The sequence below is a fragment of the Schistocerca cancellata genome, chromosome 9 (genome assembly GCF_023864275.1).
Source record: "Schistocerca cancellata isolate TAMUIC-IGC-003103 chromosome 9, iqSchCanc2.1, whole genome shotgun sequence".
NCBI classification, from domain to species: domain Eukaryota; kingdom Metazoa; phylum Arthropoda; class Insecta; order Orthoptera; family Acrididae; genus Schistocerca; species Schistocerca cancellata.
The window spans coordinates 157,590,038-157,610,010 of record NC_064634.1 but is presented as its reverse complement, the minus strand read 5'-3'; the positions used below and the strand labels follow the sequence as shown (position 1 = coordinate 157,610,010).

Sequence of the window (19,973 nt, the reverse complement as noted above, 5' to 3'; positions counted from 1 at the left end):
TTTCAGTTTCAGTTGCATGAGCGTCTCTGTTAAAATCCTAGCCATGTATTTCACGAATCAATGGATTTCTGCTGTCACGCCCACTTGATTAGGACTCCAAATTGCAAACACTGGAACAGTACCCTAGCGCTGGTCACATTAGTATCTTGCGTGAAAATTACTTTACTGATGGACTACACTCTCCCAGATGCTTTCCCATAAATTTATGTCTTCCCTATCGTTGATAATTTTATTCAATATTGCTTCTTAGTATCTGCCACTAATTTTTACATGCTGTGACATGCTCCAGATGTACATTATTAATTTAGTAATCAGATACCATTGAGTTCTATACCATTGGGTTCTTTCTCCTTGTCATAAGTATTATCTTGCTTTTACCCTCATTTAAAACAGAGCTGTAAGCCAGATCTTTCTGCATTTCCTTATGCTCATTCAAGACTGGTAATTTATGGTACAAAACACCATCACTAATAAACAATCTGATGATGCTGCTGATCATTTCTGATTAATTGCTTCAGTATATATTGAGCATTTATTTTGCTTCCGGGCATAATCTACATTCTTTTCTAGTCATGCAGACCTATTCAGTAAGCAAGAAATTCATGATAAATATGAGCACTGACAGGGGCTAATTCTAAAGTGTATTCAGTGTAAAAATCCAAATGGTATTCCATCAGGGTCTAATACCTTATTTGCTTTGAGGAGACTTAAATGTTTGTCAATACTGTGAGTGTAACAGTAAAACATTGGTATGGCAGGATCTTCATACAGGTATATTCTAATGTTCAAATATAGAATTTAATATTTGTGTTTTCTACCTGCTTTTGTCAATGGGCTTTCACTCTGCAATGGAGTGCACATTGTTATGAAACTTTCTGACATATTAAAACCATTTGCAGGACCGGAATTCAAATCCAGACTCTTGCTTTCTACGAGTAATATTCTTATTGACTGAGCTACACATGCACACCTCATAATCAGCCTTTGCAGTTTTACTTCTACCAGTACGTCTCTCCTACTTTCCAAACTAATTTCTCCAGCATACTTTGTGGGACTATCATTCCTGAAAGAAAGGATATTGCAGAGAAATAGGCTTAACCACAGTGTAATGGATGGTTAACTGTGAGGCAGATTGGAACATGAATGTGGAAACATTCATTTCACTGGCAATGTCCTTGCCAAATAAACTATCCAGGTGTAACTCATCCTCACAGCTATAGTTCTGCCAGTGTCTCTATTCTACTTTCCAAAATTCACAAAAGTTGCTTAAAAGTCGCTCAGGCATGCAGCTGTATGGACTGGTCACTGGACAGAATTTTCAATGGGTACTACTATGAACAGACTGATCGTATGGTAGTCCTCTGGCCCCTGTGATTGCCAATATGTAATTTGAGTACTTCAACAAGAAAGCATTACACTTCTGCCTCTTGCCTCCCAAGGTTAAATCCTTTCTAGAGACAGAAAAAGTGATCTGGGACTTTGAAACAGTAGTGCACACTATACGCTGTGTGAGTGCATAAAAACACGTCAGAGAAACCATTCACACAGTTAACACCTTGAGGCCCAGGCAGCTGGGATGATGAGCAAGTGCCTGATACTATGCTTTTTCACTTTCTTTTTTTTCCAATTTTGAGTCACAGGTTCCATTGCACACAGTTTAAGTCAGTTTATTGCAATAAGAAGTTGTGTCTTTTTTATATAAAATAGTGCAAAGGAACATAGTCTTACAAGAGTGACAATTTTTTATTCTGAAATGAAAGTGTGTTTATCATCACTGAAACATAAACAAAAAATTATCTTTTATTACTTAAGTAGAGCTGGTGTTAGCAATTGTTGCTGCTAAAATTAAAACTGTATGAAAATGTAATTTTTAATTGCAATTTACTTAGTTACATTTGTCTTAAAATGAAATTTTTGAAGCATTTTGAAACACAGTATTGACACAGTCTTGACAACAATTTTTCATACCTTTCCTTGCCACTTTCTTAGATCTATCCTTGTTTTGTTCCGCACAAACCTTGTAACTCCCATGATTTTTTTTCTTTTTCCTTAGTGGCCCGCAGTGCAAAATATGTCTTGTAGTGACATAATTACAATAATGATATACCAGTTAACACTGCACTTTATACGAGTTTTATTGTGTAAATCACAATGAACTAATTTCAGCACACTGCCATCATCACATGTTCTGCCAATACATTAATAGGTGACAATCTTGATACTGTACACTGTAAAAGGATTATATACTCAATTAGTGTTTTTACCTTACATGTAATATCGACGCTGCCATATGCTGTCTTTGCTGGAATTTGTATTAAGACATTACTTGTTGGACATTTGTTGCAGACATACTGTTATATCTGATTTTTAGGTATAGATTAGTCAGTTTTTGAGCATTATTTTCCCTTTTGACAGCTTCGATGACAGTAGGTCATTGATATTACATGTTTAACAGTTATCAATAGAAGTAGGTGATGTGTGGAATTTCAGTTATGTTTTGTATGCTTTCTTAGGGTTTCTTCTGATTATGTTTTTTACCTAAAATTAGTGTGGTTTGCATGGAGATTATCACGTGCTTTTTCATTATTATTTAATAATTTTGTTATGGTTTATGACTTGTGATCTTTCCCTGGTGCTACTGTATATCTTTATTGTACGGTGTTCATGTTGTTACTATGGACGTGTGTTACTCAGTATCCCTGGTTTGTTTATTTTACCCATTTTCCTGCTTTATAATATCAGTAAAGTTTTCAATGTATTTTTTTTGTGCTTGAGGTCGGTTCGTTCATTCTGTAAATTTGGAGTGTTATTGTTTGCATGTAACATGTGCCACAAAGTCCACATAGGACAAACCAAAAGAAACTTCAACATTATAAACCAACCTCAAGCACAAACATTGCATTGAAAACTTTATTGAGAGTATAAAGCAGAAAAATGGGTACAATAAACAAACCAGATATACTAAGTAACACACATCCATAGTGCAACGTTCATCCTGTCCACCTGCGGTACTGGTATCCCATGTGACAGAACAGAGATGCGGGATGCCTTCATCACAGCGAGTGAAGGCTGCTGCCGGAGACAAAAACATAGCCTAATGTCTCAGCCAATGGCCACCAGGGCCTGCTACCTGAGCACTGCCAACTGACAGCAGTGCCAGAGGTTGCAATCCAAAAGCAAACTATTTTCCTGCACCACTCATGTGATCGAAAATAGTCCCAGAAGACCCATCCACCACCCAGTCTTATAAGATGGAGCACCACCAGCCAGAAGGTAGTTTGACACACCGGCTGGACCTGTAGGTATCCGCCATCCTAGCCACAATATCCACACGCCTCATCTGCTGGTAGTCCCAGATTATCAGGAGTGGTAGCTTCGGATTGTGACTCAAGAGTGTCGCGCAACAGTGGACAGCTTTGTGGTAATGCTGTGCCGACCACTCTTAAGTAGTTTTGTTTCCGTTTTTTTCTTTGGTGGACTTTCTTGAGCGAGAGGCTTGTAATGGAAACATTTTGGTGTTTTTTTTCTTTTTTTGTTTTTTTTTTTCCCTCCTGTTATAAGATATAAAGTGGGATCCATAATTTATTTCTTGCTTAAATTGAGCTTTGTTTTCAACTATTTTCTTGGCAACAGCAACGTTATTGTTTATTGGTTTTTCCCAATAAAAACAGATTTAGGAATATTATTCGCATTTGGTCTCTGCTAATGCAGATACAGCACATAATTAACAGCATAAGCATTGTAAACAAAGATATACAGTAACACCAAGAAAACATCACAAATCATAAACCATAACAAAATTATTAAATAAAAATAAAAATGAAACATTATAATCTCAACACAAACCATACAGAATTTCAGATCAAAACATAACCAAATTTCCACACATCACCACCTACTCCTAGTGGTAACACATAATATCACTGATCCGCTGTCATCCAGGCTGTAAATCATGCACAAAAACTGATCAATCTATATCTAGCAACCAGATAAAACAGTATGTCTACAAAGAACGTCCAAGTAACATTTAAATACAAGGTAAAAATATTCCAATCAAATGTATAATACCTTTATAATCATAGTTACAGCTCACAATATCAAGATTAAATGGTGATAATGTACTTACAGAACACCTTATAAAATGAGCTTATTGTGATTTACACAATAAGACTCATGGAAAGAGCAGAGTAACTGGTATACCATTATCACAATCCTCTAAAATCGTTTCGACATTTCTGCAGCGAAGGTCACTTTATGAAAATTTCTTCCACTGGATTTGTTCATGATTGAACTTAATTTGAGTGGAAGGGTGATTCAATGAGGCTTCCTTTGTTCAACATTGCCTCTGTCAGTTCAATAATAAATAAAACAAGGTGTCTGCTACTAGTCCTCGACTTTTTGTGTAAAACATACAGTTATCTTTACACCACATTCTCCGCTCCGTAATTATCTCGGCCTCAACCTACAGTAAAACCCTATACCCACAGCCTCCACACAAAACTTTCCATGCCCTCTGTCCTATCATCTCCTCCCCATTCTCATCTCTCACCCTGTTTGTTTGCCAACCTCTGACAATGCATCCGCCTGTCTTTCCCTGCTCCTCCCACCTCTTTTTTTTTCCCACCATCCTACCCCACAACCTCCTGATGCAGCATATGTTGGAATTCTAGTCTCTCACTCCACCAGACATAGTTTGTCTCTCTCCCCACCCATACACTACTATCCCTTCCCCTTCCTTGCCCCCACCAGGTTGCTGTTTGAAATCCCATGTGACAGTTGCACTCTCGCCCAAAATGCTGGAGCTGGTGGTCATGTGTGCGTGAGGTGTGCTTGCTTGTGTGTGTGAATGGCGTGTCTCTCTCTTTTACCAAAGAAAACTGTGGCTGAAAGCTTTATGTAAGTGTCTTAATTGTGCCTGTCTGTAATTAACATGTCTTCTTTACAGCAAGTAGCAATTTGTGTTTTTCTGCTTTGTTTGTTTTAATTAATTCTGGACTAGAATGTGTTAAGAATATGCCATAATATGACAACATACCCTACACCTAGTTGTTCCAACACTGCCCCATTGTGCACAGCACCTGTGAGTGCTTTTCAGCTTGCCTGTGGGCAGGTGCAGATGGTGTAGGCAACCTTCCAGATTGAAACACAATCTGTGCATGCAATACCTGCTTGGTCATGTCCTGGCTGACTGAGATCAGCCAGTGGACTACAATATCATACTCTATGGGGCAGCTGCATGGCTGCCCAGGTGTCAGCTGTTTGCCCACCCGTACCAGTCCAGTACCCATTGCTCCCTGGCTGCTCTCAGGTGGGTATGCTAGCTGGAACTGCCATCCCTAGACACTGAATAAGTGACTGTTCATTTCATTACAATAATACTAAGAATATTTTTTTGATGTAGCAATGGGTCTTTATTTGGCACCAACCTATATTTTCACATTCCAGTGGCAATGTTTTCATAATTTTTAGATGTCTAGAGTTGAGCTTTCTGAGTACCACACATATTTCACCTTTTTCTAACATAAACAGTATTTAAAAAAGTTGCGTGTGTGGATCCACAGCCATTAAATATTTTACAACTGAAAACACTGTACGGTGTATATTAATGTTCTTTATTTAATTTGCGTGATTAGCTAATTTCGACTTTGCATCATTTTCAAGGACATGTATGACATAAACTCATGTACATCATATTTTACATTGTGTAATTATTGGATGTGACACATCACACATATGAAAATACATGTGGACAGAATCCAGATCATAATGCTATACAGGTTGATGTCACGCCAGTGTCTGAAAATGATGCAAACTCAAAGTTAGCTTATCACATAAACTGTTATAGCAAGAACAAAAACGATTTATGCAACAAATTGCTTTATAGAGGAACACATAATACAACGAAGTATAGGTTGTGCATAGCACTGAACACATGCACCGAAGACATTGACTGGACTACACTAATACAAGTTACAGAATAGGCCGAGCACTCATTTGCGATCGCTTAAATAACACTGTTTCTTTGGTGGCTCACCACTGCTTGCCAGGGGGCCGACCCAGGTGGCCTCTATAAATGGGCCTATGAACTGTATGGATGTGCGATCTCTGAAATGCTTGTGTCATGCGTGAGGGTACATCACAAATTAATAAAGAACATTAATATACAACCTACAGTGGACCACATTTTCATTTGTAAGATAAATAATATTCATTTTAAACATTTTCTTAAGTTTTGGTGAATCGCATAACTTTTTTCAAGGTAAGCATCGACCAATATTAAATTTACATTCACAAAATCTAAGCTTGGGACTGACAAATTTAAAGAAAGGTGCACTGAACATAAACAGTGCACCGCTCTCTGGCAGCCAATGAAATCAACAATTGCTGAAGTCTTGGCTAGACAAACCACATAAATGAACAAGGTATGAAGACACAAAAATTTTGAAAAACACATACCCCTTTTGGAACTTTGGATATAATGAGGCCACAGAAATCTAGCAACAAATTAACCTAATCAACAAGGCAACGGATTTCAACTTAGTCAAGCATGGAATCCAACAATGAAGCTGCTGCGAATGCAGTGGAGGCAGAACACCGAGCACGATGAAGGCAGAGGGCAGAGCAGTACTCAACTCCGGGAGCAAGCCATCCTCACAACAGTTGCCAGTGTGTTATCGACATCTATACGCCACAAGTCACAATACGGTGTGTGGTGGAAGGTACTTCTGGTACCACATGCTGACCCCCTTTTCTGCTCCATTCATATATGGCATGAGCAAAAAATGTCAGAAAAGCTCCATACATGATCTAGTTTCTCTACTTTTCTTGTCGTGATCATTTCACAAGGTACATGTGGGTGGAAGTAATACGTTGCCAGATTCTTCTTTAGATGTAGGCTCTCAAAATTTCAACAGCATATCTGTCTGTGCTGCACAACACCTCTCTTGTAGCATCTGTCACCAGAATTTGCAGCATCTTTGCCACCAAGTAAACAATCCCTTGGTGAAACACACTACTCTTCATTCAGTCTTCTATTTCTCTTCTATTAATCCTGCATAGTGAGGGTTCCAGACTTATGAACAGCACTCAAGAATCAATCAAATAACTGTTTTGTAAGTCACTTCTTTCAGGATGGGTCTCATTTCGACGAGATCCTCCCAATCAATCTCAAACTGGCATCTGCTTTCGCTACTACCTGTTTTATGTGGTCATTCCACTTTAGGTCACTCCGGATAGTTGTGTGAGTATATTGTGTATCGAACCGGAGACCTACAAATGACGCAGGGGCTTTGTCCCCACCATAGCCCTCAGAGGTTCACAACCCCACAACAGGCTACAGCAGTCCACTCACTCCACCGCTGCCCCACACCAAACCCACGGATATTGTGCGGTTCGGCCCCCATAAGACCCCCCCTTCAGGAATGTCTCATATCAGATGAGTGTAACCCCAAATGTTTGTGTGGTAGGGTAATTATGGAGACAGTGTTTGCTTAGCAATAGCCGACACTGTAACTGAGGCGGAATAAGGGGAACCAGCCCACATTTGCCAAGGCAGATAGAAAACCACCTTAAAAACCATCCACAGTCTGGTTAGCATACCAGACCTCAACACTAATCTGCGGGTCGGATTTGTGGCAGGGACCAGCATGCTAGGAAAGCAGCACATCAGACCACGCGAATAGCCGGGCGAGCTACTCCGGATAGTTACTCCAACGTATTTTACAGTAGTTACTGTTTCCAATGATTTGTCAGCCATTTTGCACTCAAACAGCTGTAGATCTTTTTGCCTATTTATGTACAATGCATTACATTTATTCACACTGAAGCCAGTTTCTGCACCCCTGCAGGTCTTCCTGCATTTTGCCACAGTTGTCTGGTCTTGCAACCTTTCTATAGACAGTACTATTGTCCCCCAAATAGCCTCATGGAGTCTCCGACATTCTCCACTGAAATGTCAATATGAACTGTAAATAGCAGCAGCTCTATAAACCCACTTGGTATACTCCAGAAATTACCTGTACGTTTGTCGATTCTGTTTAGTTAAGAGCAAAGTTTTTTTGAGTTCTAAATGCAAGTAAGTTCAGTGTCCAATTATAAATCTGGTCCAGTACTCACTATATACTTATTCTGTTCAACATGACAGTGTAGAACTATATCAAATAACTTCCAGAAATCAAGGAACATGGCATCAACCATAGACTCTTCGTCTACAACACTCTGGATTTCATGGACAAACAGAGCAAGCTGAGTTTTGCAAGATGGAGGCCACAACCCAGTTCAGTACAAAAGATGATTAGTTCTTTAGCTATAATTCACTACACATAAGACAAGAGTGTGGCACTAACTGCCTCAAATCAAATGTTAGTAAACTGGGTACAGACGCCAAATCATCACACGGAAACATGAACTGAAGCTTTGTGACATGGAAGATGATGTACATAATGTTTTGGGAATTAAAAGAAGTGCTCTTTGTGAATTTTATGACATAATGCACTAATAACTAGTAAATCAACAATGGAGGCTTCTATGCAAAAAGTGATGGAAGGCAAATGTTGTTTATTCGATAAACACCACTTTTATTTTTTTTATATAGAGGATCTTTAAAACAAATCTGTGTTAGACCATAGTTTTGGTGTGACCTCCTTATATCTCTAACAGCAAAGATGTAAACTTCTAAAACACTAAGCAAGTTGTACTTGAAGTAGTCATGAGATATATGTATAGCTTATGACTAAAATCTTTTACTGACTTTGTCATATTTGCTTTCCATGTTGCTAAAGCAGATAATTTAAAATAAATGAATATTTCACAAAAAATATAATTGTGTTTTTAAATATTATTGATGAGCTTCTGAAAATGATACTAAATACACATTTCTCCTCCCTCTATGGCATGCAATGTCATTTCAAAAGTCTACGTGTTCATTAGCTTTGGGATTTATTTACCTTCAATGTACATATTCACATGTTTCTTCCATGAGGCAAGTAGTGAGTTCATATTTTCTGGAGAAATTCAGGGCAAAATAATCATGGGCCACCCGCATTTAATGCTCTTTCAGTAAATCCCACCATGGTATCTTACACTGCAACAAAGAGACTGGTATTTAACAACTTGTAGAAAGAGAATAAAAGGTAACATCATCCACAGATTTTCTGCAGTGCACTGAGAGAAATTAACGTATAGAGCTACACATTTTTAAAAGATATTTTTTACTTCTGGCATTATTAATATTTTCACTCCTATGTATGGCATCACTATTACTTCTACAAGCACGATAATGAACATTGTATATCTTTTCTGGCTCAGAAATACCATAAGAATTCAAACGCATAATGTGGGAAAGGTTTCTCCATTTAGAGTGACTGGACACCTTTCATTTACAAAGTAAGAATGTTTAGTCATAGCCGTAACTGTCTCATGCAGATGATTTTAATGAATGCACATAGAATGTAGTATTGTTTTTGTGTGCTGATGTTGACGGTGAGAGAGACATGGGATAAATTTGGAACTCAGTGCTAGTACATGGCATATTCCACTTGAATAGAACCGACTACTCAACCAAGATTCCCATCTGACAAATGGCTCTTACTGAATGTGTAACAGCTTCCATTAGTCTGATATCAAGTCACATGCATTTTCTCTAAGTAAACTTCTACATTAGCATAATGTCTTTATTCATCCCTTCAGATTTAAGAAGTTTTGCTCATCATTTAACAAACTTTCCACAATCAAATAAGGGAAACTAAAGGTTGGAACAACAACAATAGGAATAGGATAGATTGCTACCACTGTAAAGATGACCTGCAGACAGGCGTAACAAAAAGACTGATAAACATGCAGGCATCAGCCAAAGCCTTCCTCAGCAAAGAAAACTTACACACATTCACACATGCAAGCACACCTCATTCACACATGGCCACCACCACTGGCAGTGGTATGCATATCAGTCTTTTCACTGTGCCTGTCTACAACTCAATGGGTCATCTTTATGGTGAGCAGCAATATATTCTGTTCCTTACATTGTTGTTATTCCAACCTGGAGTTTCCATAAAATATGGTACTGGTCAATGAAGTGTGTCTGGCTAATAAATATCTGCATGTATTTCACTTAATGTTGCCATGGACAAAGAAAGAAATGTTGTTCTGACTTTACACTCAAGAGAGACAGTATATATAAAACACTTAACCACTGCAATGCCACTGACAGTGGAATAATGGCACCATAATGAGCTACCAAAAAAAAAAAAGTGCAGAGTTCGACCGGTGATAGATGTCCGTGGTCAATATTGAGTGCAAGTGTGTAGAGCCCAACTGATTGTCTCTCATCACTTAGTGCACCAAGAGCCTACCAATCAAATAAACCATAAAAACTCAATGAATCCTGTTGCCTATTGGACCTAAAGATGGAAGGTGATTCTGCCCATCCTAACAGTGCTACTTCAATACTTGAATTTTGAAAGAGAAGCACTGCTGATTTGTGACACATAACATTCTTCAATGACTCTTGTTATGCCTCACAAGATGGCTGATGTCAGCATTTTTAGCTCCATTAGGTGAAAATTTACTTTGATGCCAGCCTTGGTCTTCTCATCCAACAGACTTCCCTTGTACTTTGTAACATGTTTCACTACAAACTTGACACTCCTTGTACCACTAGATTCCCCTTTTCAAGTACATTAATTGAGTAAAAAAAGTCGTTTCAATGTGTCAGCAACTAAAATGATTTAAGTAATAATTGTACACAAAACAATTCACCAGTACAAATTTATTTGAAAATGTTCTGTCAATAAATTAAAGCATTCATAGTGTCTTAAGGTTGTCCATATTACATTAAAAATTAAAAATGGATAAAAGTAACTTTGTTGCCTCATCCAGTATTTCTCTTTCAGTGTTTTTGACCACAGTCCCTTCTTTGTCACAGCACTATAGCAGTTGCCATGAAGAATGACAAGCTCCCATTGTACACCCTTCTATTAATTTTGATTGCATTTGTTTATGTTTTCTTTCTTTACCACACAGATAAGCACACCATGCTTTTATTATTACAACCAGCTTCTTTTATCTTCCTCATTTTCTCTTTTTGTTCTGCAAAAATGGCTTGTTTCCAAAACACTAAGAATCTCTAACGTATTTTGTCTCTCTTTTGATCTACTCTCATGTTCACTTTACAAATAGAGTAACTTTACCATTGGTTAGTTTGATATAGGAGGATATAAGATGAACATCAACAAAAGCAAAACGAGGATAATGGAATGTAGTCGAATTAAGTCAGGTGATGCTGAGGGAATTAGATTAGGAAAAGAGACACTTAAAGTAGTAAAGGAGTTTTGCCATTTGGGGAGCAAAATAACTGATGATGGTCGAAGTAGAGAAGCATTTCTGAAGAAGAGAAATTTGTTAACATCGAGTATAGATTTAAGTGTCAGGAAGTCATTTCTGAAAGTATTTGTATGGAGTGTAGCCATGTATGGAAGTGAAACATGGACGATAAACAGTTTGGGCAAGAAGAGAATAGAAGCTTTCGAAATGTGGTGCTACTGAAGAATGCTGAAGACTAGATGGGTAGATCACATACTAATGAGGAGGTACTGAATAAGATTGGGGAGAAGAGGAGTTTGTGCCACAACTTGAATAGAAGAATGGATTGGTTGGTAGGACATGGTCTGAGGCATCAAGGGATCACCAATTTAGTATTGGAGGGCAGCATGGAGGGTAAAAATCGTAGAGGGGAAACCAAGAGATGAATACACTAAGCAGATTCAGAAGGATGTAGGCTATAGTACATACTGGGAGATTAAGAAGCTTGCACAGGATACAGCAGCATGGAGAGCTGCATCAAACCAGTCTCAGGACTGAAGACCTCAACAACAACAACAACAACAACAACAACAGTTTGATACACAGACAGAGCATTCCTGTGACACTAAACAACAAATTTTTACTTTTTTTCTGTAATTGTCATGAAAACAGCTAATCGTTATGTTTTTGAGTGTGCTGATAATGAAAATGTTGATAAAAATTCAAGTTAGCTCTCATTTTGAAGTTCTGATACCTTTGCTTTATTGCCAACATAAGCTTATGCTTGTATTGGAAGGAGGTCATTGAAGGGGCAACTGCTTTCCCTCGTCTTTGTACTTTTCTGCTGGTGATTCCCTGATTAGTGTCCAGCAGCAGTAATCAGCTAACTTTGATGCACCCCACTTTCCCTGGTATCTCTTTTCCATGTCCGGAAGTTGCTGCATTCACGTGCTTGTTGGTTACAGCACCACAGTTGTCATGAGAATTTACCACAAGATCCTTATAGTTTTCTGCCCTCTTATTTCCTTGAAAAACTGTTGACACTTAAACAAAGGCATGTCAGGATGGTGTTGAAGTGCTCATCTTTGTACAGTTTGCATATCTGGGGACCCATGAAAATCCCTTCTTTTATTTTTGCCTCACTGAGACGTGGAAATTTCTTGCATGAATACAGAAATGTTTCCCCAGTTTTGTCCACGGGCTTCATGAAGTTTTTCATTGGGCCCAATTTTATATGAAGAGCAGGGAGAATTATGATCTTTGATTCAACAAGTGCTTTGTGCATCACATTGTGAGATCCTGGTTCAAGTAGGGATGCTTAGCCCAATTTTTCTTTTTATAATGAAGTGTTTTGGCGCAGCTATCACAGAGGTACAGGAAGCAACACAATTTGGTGAAGCCTTGTTGTAGCCCAAATAATACGCCTGTGACTTTCAGATCCCCAGAAATCTGCCATTTAAACTTGTCATAGTTCAATCACAATAACAATAGTTTCATGTTATCATACAGTTCTTCCATGTAAAATACATACTCAACCAGAATCGATGTTAGCATGTTGCCATTATGCAGTAGCACATACGTGAGACATACTTTGGAGGAGTCAATGAACAACTTCCACTGTCAATGGCCACAGTTGCCATTAGCCCCTGTACATCATTACAAAATATCAAGTTCTTTTGCAGCCAAATTTACTGTCCTACCAAGAAAATTCCACCGTTGTCTTGACACAAATAGGTCATTAAGTTCACAATGTGTTGCTTTATGAATCTCTGCACACTCATCATCACACACAAAATCAGGATCTTTCAAAACTGAAGGTGATGGTGCAACACTGGTATCACTAACACCCTTGTCACTATCACAATCAGGTGGGACAGGAACAGGCAGTCCATCTCCGTGAGACAACGGCTGTGTGGCCAGCGGTATGTTAAGATGTGCCAAGGAAGACTTTTTCTACTTGGAAATGCCATGTGTTAATGAAGTTGTCATACAAAAGTAACAATCCTTCATGTGGTTTGATGGTTCTTTCTAGATCACTGGTATAACAAAATCCATGGAAGATCTTTTATGACTGAACCACAAACGAAGCCTCAAGACAAGATTTGTAAGATATACAAGGAGCCCAAGGCTTGCCCTGGTCCCTGACTTCACAGCCAAAATAATGTATACTTTCCTAATATATGGCATTATGGGCCTCCTTCGCAATGTCAAAGTAATTTGCCTGCAAATATAGCAAAAAATGTCACCATTGTTTAAACATTTGTGAGGCATATTGAATCTCAGTGACCACCATGCACTAACCACACTTCAGTAACATGTTCTTCCAGTACATGAAGATAACACAGATCATAACAGACTGAAACTATGCTTAAACGAAACATGCTCCACTCCTCCCTTCCTCTTCCCCCTGTTGCTGCGGCCCCAGGCTAAAAATAGCAACAAAATACAAAATACACACATCTATTGCTGTCTGAAATTTCATCACTCTGTCTACCATAAGCGAGATTTTGAAGGGATTGACAATTAATCAATGTGATTATAATTAAATGTAACCCTCCCCCCCTCTAACTTGGAAACAAGAACTAATTCGAGTTTTTCATTGGCACTTTCATTACCAGTGTGGCCGATATAGCAAACATCATTTACTTCATCCCAGTTACGTTTCCACTGTTGGCTAGTGTAATCAAAGGTTGATTTGAACACCACAGTGCTTTTACATGTGTAATCCTATTGGAAGTAGTTAGTATGTTCTTGACTTGTTTCAGCTTTTGGATTGATTTACACAAAATTACATGAAGACTGACAGTTTAACATGGACTGCAAATCAGAATGCAGCTTGGCATCTTTCACAAATATATATCATTATTACAGGTAAAGAAGACTGAAAATCATGTGATTAACTGAGTCTGAACTGCAAATCTTTCAATTTGTAATCTGATGCTTACCTGCAAAGCACCAAGAAACTCTTGCTAAATATACAGACAAATAAATATCACTTTAAAAGTAATTTATCTGCCCTGACATTACCTTATGAAATGGAAAAATTACTCACCACATCAGAAGTCTAAGGCTTTTCCACATGGCAACCTGCTCCCTGAAGGCTCTATTAGTTCATCTTGCTCTCTCTCAGTTGACTCTTGGAGTTCTGGTGGAAGGTGTAGTTTCTGCAAAGGGAAGTAAGACTCTATTACCTTTTCATTGTACTACACTAATATCTTTGTAAGTGCACTGTAAATAACATTGAAGTACATGAAATGTCCTCGGACAAGCATCGGATTGTACTGTCTAAAACTCCACAATATTTCCAGAAAGCAGTTACTCATCATCTGCAGGTGCAACTCTGGCCAGCTGTTGTGGTTTGCCTATTTATACACTAGTTTCCCAGAAATGCACAGGTGCTGAGAGATGGGGTGCAACTTCACTGGAGAGGACATTTTCATTCAAAGCCTCCTGTCAGAGAAGCAAGCTGCAGACTACATGCGTGGCTTGGAAAAATTCTGTTGCAATCCATGTATCTTAATGAAATAATTTCCCTATGGCCAATGATTCCTCAGTGCCGCCAATGCTGATTTCCACATTTTGCAGAGTTGAAAACCTCTGTCCCTGATAATTAAGTTATTAGCAATACGTATTTCGACTGCTTCTTTAATGACAAAGTTCCAGAATGTGGAGGCCAATCATGGTCTATTCATAACTCATATCATGTTCTGTATCAGGACAGTGTTCACCAACATGAAATTTTTGTGGTTGAACTAGTTCTGCGAGACATCTATCTTCATCGCATCTGTCATTAACAGTGTAACATGTCTGGCCAGTGTATGATTTTCCACATAATCACAGGATCTCTTATACTCTTGGTCTTCTTACAAGAGGATCCCCCATAGGTCATACACTGATTCAACACCTATGTTGGCTTAGGTGCCAACACTCATCATTTTCTGAGAAAATGATGGCCAAAGTTTTGATGCTCTCCAAGTGAGTTTGTAGTGCAGTAGCTATAACCACAGATTTAAATCCTATGTAATGCATTTTTAAGGGCCTCCAACTCCCAAAATTTAAGCAGTGGCTGGTTTTGAACCTAGGACCCTTTGATATCTACTGAAAGGTGCTACCCCTAAATCGAAGGTTTGCCCAATTGCCACACTACCAGTTCATGTGCATACATGGTGCTTGAGCAGACTAATGAAGTAGCATCAAAACTTTGACCATCATTTGCTCAGAAACTATTGAGTGTTGGCACCTAAGCACCCTGCCAAGTTTCTACTGTACTGCCTAAGTGTATGACAGGTTCTCCTTGTTAGACATAGGTATTCTTTTACTGAAACCAGTGTCATTTGCACTCAAATTGGATGACAGAAAATGCATTTTATTCAGAGTTTCCTGATGAGCCTGCTGACCTTGAAGGACACACTGCCCAGAAAAGGCAGTAAAACCTACATAGTGAAATTCTCTGTTTATTTGGGCTGCTCTCAATGTCTGATCTTCAAGATCAGTAGACTCTCCAAGAAACACCCCATAAAATGTGTCTTCTCTCATACGTCTCAAGTGCAAACAATGCTGGGTTCTGTGAAAGATGACCAAGGTCTAAGGAGACCAGGAATTTAAGAGATCTTGTGTTAGTGTTGAAAATCATACATTGGCCAGGAGTATCGCACTGTTAAAGAAAGATGCGATGAAAACAGATATCACACAAGACTAGTTCAGCCAGAAAAATTTGCTGTTACTAAAACGGTCTTGATACGGAACATGGTATGAACTACAGGGACCAAAATCCACATGTCCATCTCAATGTACTGGGAGTCTTCCATTTCAGAAGCAGTTGAAATACATACAGCTAACAATGTATTTAACAATGACACAAGTGTTCAGTTCATTGTAACATGGGAACCAGCAATGGCAGTACTTAAAAATCGTTGGCTGCAGGCAAACGAATTCTGTTAGATAATACTGTTGGGGAATCAAATGCAGGTTGGTCGGCTGCTTGGTGGATTTGGGGGAGGTGACCAAACAGCGAGGTCATTGGTTCCATCGGATTAGGGAAGGATGACAAAGTAAGTTGTCCGTGCTCTTTCAAAGGAACCATCCCAGAATTTGAATGAAGTGATTTAGGCAAATCACAGAACATCTAAATCAGGATGGCCGGACATGGGTTTGAACCATCCTCCTCCTGAATGTGAGTCTAGTATGCTAACCATTGCACCTCCTCGCTCTGTCAAAGGCAGGACAGCAATATTGTGCAGCTTAGATAATACAATGTGACATTACATCCAAGAATTTTTCAAGCAGTTATCATGCCGGGAAATCCTCAAACAACAAGATGCAGAAGCAGTTGTCACTATTTCACTTAGTCTCTCTCACCACTTCCCCAAATGTATCCCTAAGTTTCTCTGATTTACTGCTCTCAGTACATCAAATGCATGGAAACACAATATATAGTATTATGACTGGTCTAATTCCCTATCGATTAAATTTTTAAATGCTAAATTTATGGAACATAAACAAAAAATAAGATAAGAAATCAAACAAGAATATTTCAATTAAAAATAAAAGTAAAATTGACATCTAACTTAAGGTTTATACAAACAGTGGAGATTCATTGTGGCTTTGTCTTGCTGGAACCTGGGCATAACCTGCAACAATCCCTTGTGGGAATTGCTAAACACGGAAGCAAAGCCTCAAAGACACTTGTTGCAAGCCTATCACAAACTATCACACGACATATATTCAGATACTTTGCACATTTCTGTTACTGTTGTATATTTGATAGCATGTGAAGTATTAACATAATTTTCAGTTTTAGTAGAGAACCTCATGTTCACTTTATTTACTTTTTTGCACTCACATTTTGCTTCCTTCTTTCAGTTGTAAGTCAGTTATGGTTTACTTTCAACACTGTATGAGGACAAATAAAAGTGAAAGATTGTTTCTTCCCTTGTTCAATTACAGATCTTCTCATGTAGTTTTTCTTCAAACTGATCCATACGCCTTGTATAGCATTAAATATATTAATAAGTTTCACAAGGTAATCAATCAGAAGAATGCAATTTTTATACCAAAAAATATTGGCCATCATATTTCTAACAGATGAAATCAACTATGCCTTTCTTCTTGCTGAACCCCCCCCCCCCCCCCCCCAAAGCTTGCACCCACTGATTTTATTTTATTCTTGTTTCACTTATAGTGTGAAATGATTGATAAGTTCATCCATAGAAACAAGTTGAGCACAAAATAGGTTTCATTTTTTAAAAATGGTCCAAACGTTGCTAAGAAATTCAATTTGCATTTGCTTTAAGTTTACCGTATTTACTCGAATCTAAGCCGCACTTTTTTTCCGGTTTTTGTAATCCAAAAAACCGCCTGTGGCTTAGAATCGAGTGCAAAGCAAGCGGAAGTTCTGAAAAATGTTGATAGGTGCCACCACAACTAACTTCTGCCAGGAAGACGAGTTTTTTTTTTCTCCGCCCGAGTTTCGACCACTGCTTTTTCATACATTATCCAACGAAGTAAATACAAATTCCGTATTGTTCATCTTCGAATTTCAATGTACTACGAAAATCCGACTGGTAATACTGGGATTTTTGTCAATATGGCCAACTCTACGTTCTGAATTTTTTCCTACCTGTGAGAAGAGATGGTTGCTAATAGGAACCTGATGAAATGTGAATCACATGCAGTATTCTCTTCGCCATAAGAATAATACGAATATAAACATTTTGCCATGTATTCTTTCGTGTTTGCTTCTATCTCATTTAAATCCTGTCTGCCAAATAAACTACGAAACTAGAGTGAGACAACAGCAAACGCGGAGGAATATGCGTATCGTGTCATATTTATATTCGTATTACTCTTATGCCTAATAGTGATACAGTCAGAAATGAAGCACGGCAACTGACTAGAGTTTTAAATCTAAGATGACTAATTTCTGTGCAGAATTTGATGTACTAAAGAAGCCGCCGCAATGAGTTTCAAACGGAGAAAAATTTTCGTCAAACTCTCGTTCAGAACATGTTCTATCACACGCAGTCTATTATTTGGTTCTTGTTGATCATTATCAAAGAAAGCAGCAGTGTAAGTAACAACAAATAGCAGTCTCTTGCCATTGTTTCGCTAATGAGACGATTCCTCTCTTTTTTTAATTGTAGGCAGCGGTAGCGTGCACAAAAGCAAGCCATGCCGCGAGCAGTGACAGGCCGTAAACACGCACTATCAGAATGCGACAAACAATGCATGACACAGTATAGTAATGCATTTTCAGCTTAGAGTGACTGACGTAAACACCTATAACATAGAAAACGGCACTTATCAGATCAAAGCAAAATAAGCAATCGATTCAAACCAGACGAAGCACGTGAAAAAGGAAGGGTATCCGTATAAATACGGACGGACCGCCTGACGCATAGCAATGGCTACCTGGTAAAGCTTAACTGTTAAGCTTTCGACTCGAACCAAACTACTGTAGCTGTATCGTCATTCATTCGACCTAAATTGTGTCTCATGTTACAATGGACCAACTTTGTTTCGATTTGGAGGTGCGGCCTACAACTTTTCACTCCCCTTAAATTTCGAGTCTCAAATTTCAGGTGCGGCTTAGATTTGGGATTTTTTTTTTCCTTTATTTCGAGTCTCATTTTTCAGTTGCGGCTTAGATTCGAGTGCGGCTTAGATTCGAGTAAATACGGTACATTCAAGAACTTCAGCATCCTTCTGGCACACTATTTTCTTAAGATAAATTTTTTACGTATAATGTAATGGAATCTTTTGTTTATATGCCTATGACATCAGCTATTTTATAATTAAGTCGTCAATCATTCAGACGAATATTCAGTAGTTTCTCAATGTTTACAATGAGGTAGCAGTTTCAAGATGTCTTTCACTTGTACCATCTTCAGGGTAAGTTCAACCATGTTTGTGCTTAAGTGTCTATACTTCAACAAATGAAAATGGAGAATGTGATTCCTTAAAAACATCATCAGCTTTGAATGAATTTTAATTGGTGATAAATTCACCAAAACAAAAATGTTGTTATTGGTGGTTACATAAACGAATGTACTACAATGATAGCAATAATAAAATAATCTGTGTAATTTTAAAACTGTTATTATTGTGATAATACAATGAATAACAATTTTTTTTATCATTTACTGTGTTGTATCTTACACATCTTCATCTACATCTACACCTACATCAACATTTGTGATCTGAAAACCACTGTGAGATGCATGGTAGATGGGACAGACCACTGTACCAGTTATTGGGGTTTCTTCCTGTTCCGTTCACGTATGGAGAGGGGAAGAATGACTCATTGAAAATCTTGTTCTCACTATCCCTGTATCAGTGATACATATGGGGTTGTAATATATTCCTAGCATTGTCATTTAAAGCCAATTCTTGAAACTCTGTTAACAAACTTTCTTGGGATACTTTATGTTTATCTTCAAGAATCTTCCAGTTCAGTTTCTTCAATCTCTGTGTGACACTTTGCCATGGATCAAATAGATCTGTTAACATTCGTGTTGACCTTCCGTGTATATGTTCAGTATCCCCTATCCCCTGTAAGTTATATTTGGTACAGGCCCCCCACACAAGCAATACTCCGGAACCACTCCCATGAGTGATTTGTATGCAACCTCCTTTGTAGACTGATTGCACTTCCCCAGTATTCTACCAATAAACCA

The 19,973-nt window shown here is 38.3% G+C and overlaps 1 protein-coding gene across 2 annotated transcripts in view; it reads right to left on the bottom strand.

Annotated features, from left to right (window-relative positions):
* LOC126100969 (elongator complex protein 4) overlaps positions 1 to 19,973 on the bottom strand; it is a 45,694-nt gene that overhangs the window by 3,866 nt on the left and 21,855 nt on the right. The window contains exons 7-8 of one of the 2 annotated variants that reach the window (XR_007522238.1): positions 14,351 to 14,462; positions 8,946 to 9,082 (exon numbers count right to left, since the gene is read on the bottom strand). Coding sequence is in view for 1 of the 2 variants with exons in the window: in XM_049911631.1 (XP_049767588.1) it covers positions 14,355 to 14,462 (108 nt within the window). In the remaining variant the exon portion in view is untranslated. The remainder of the gene's footprint in view (positions 1 to 8,945; positions 9,083 to 14,350; positions 14,463 to 19,973) is intronic. The other variant, XM_049911631.1, reaches the window with a different exon arrangement.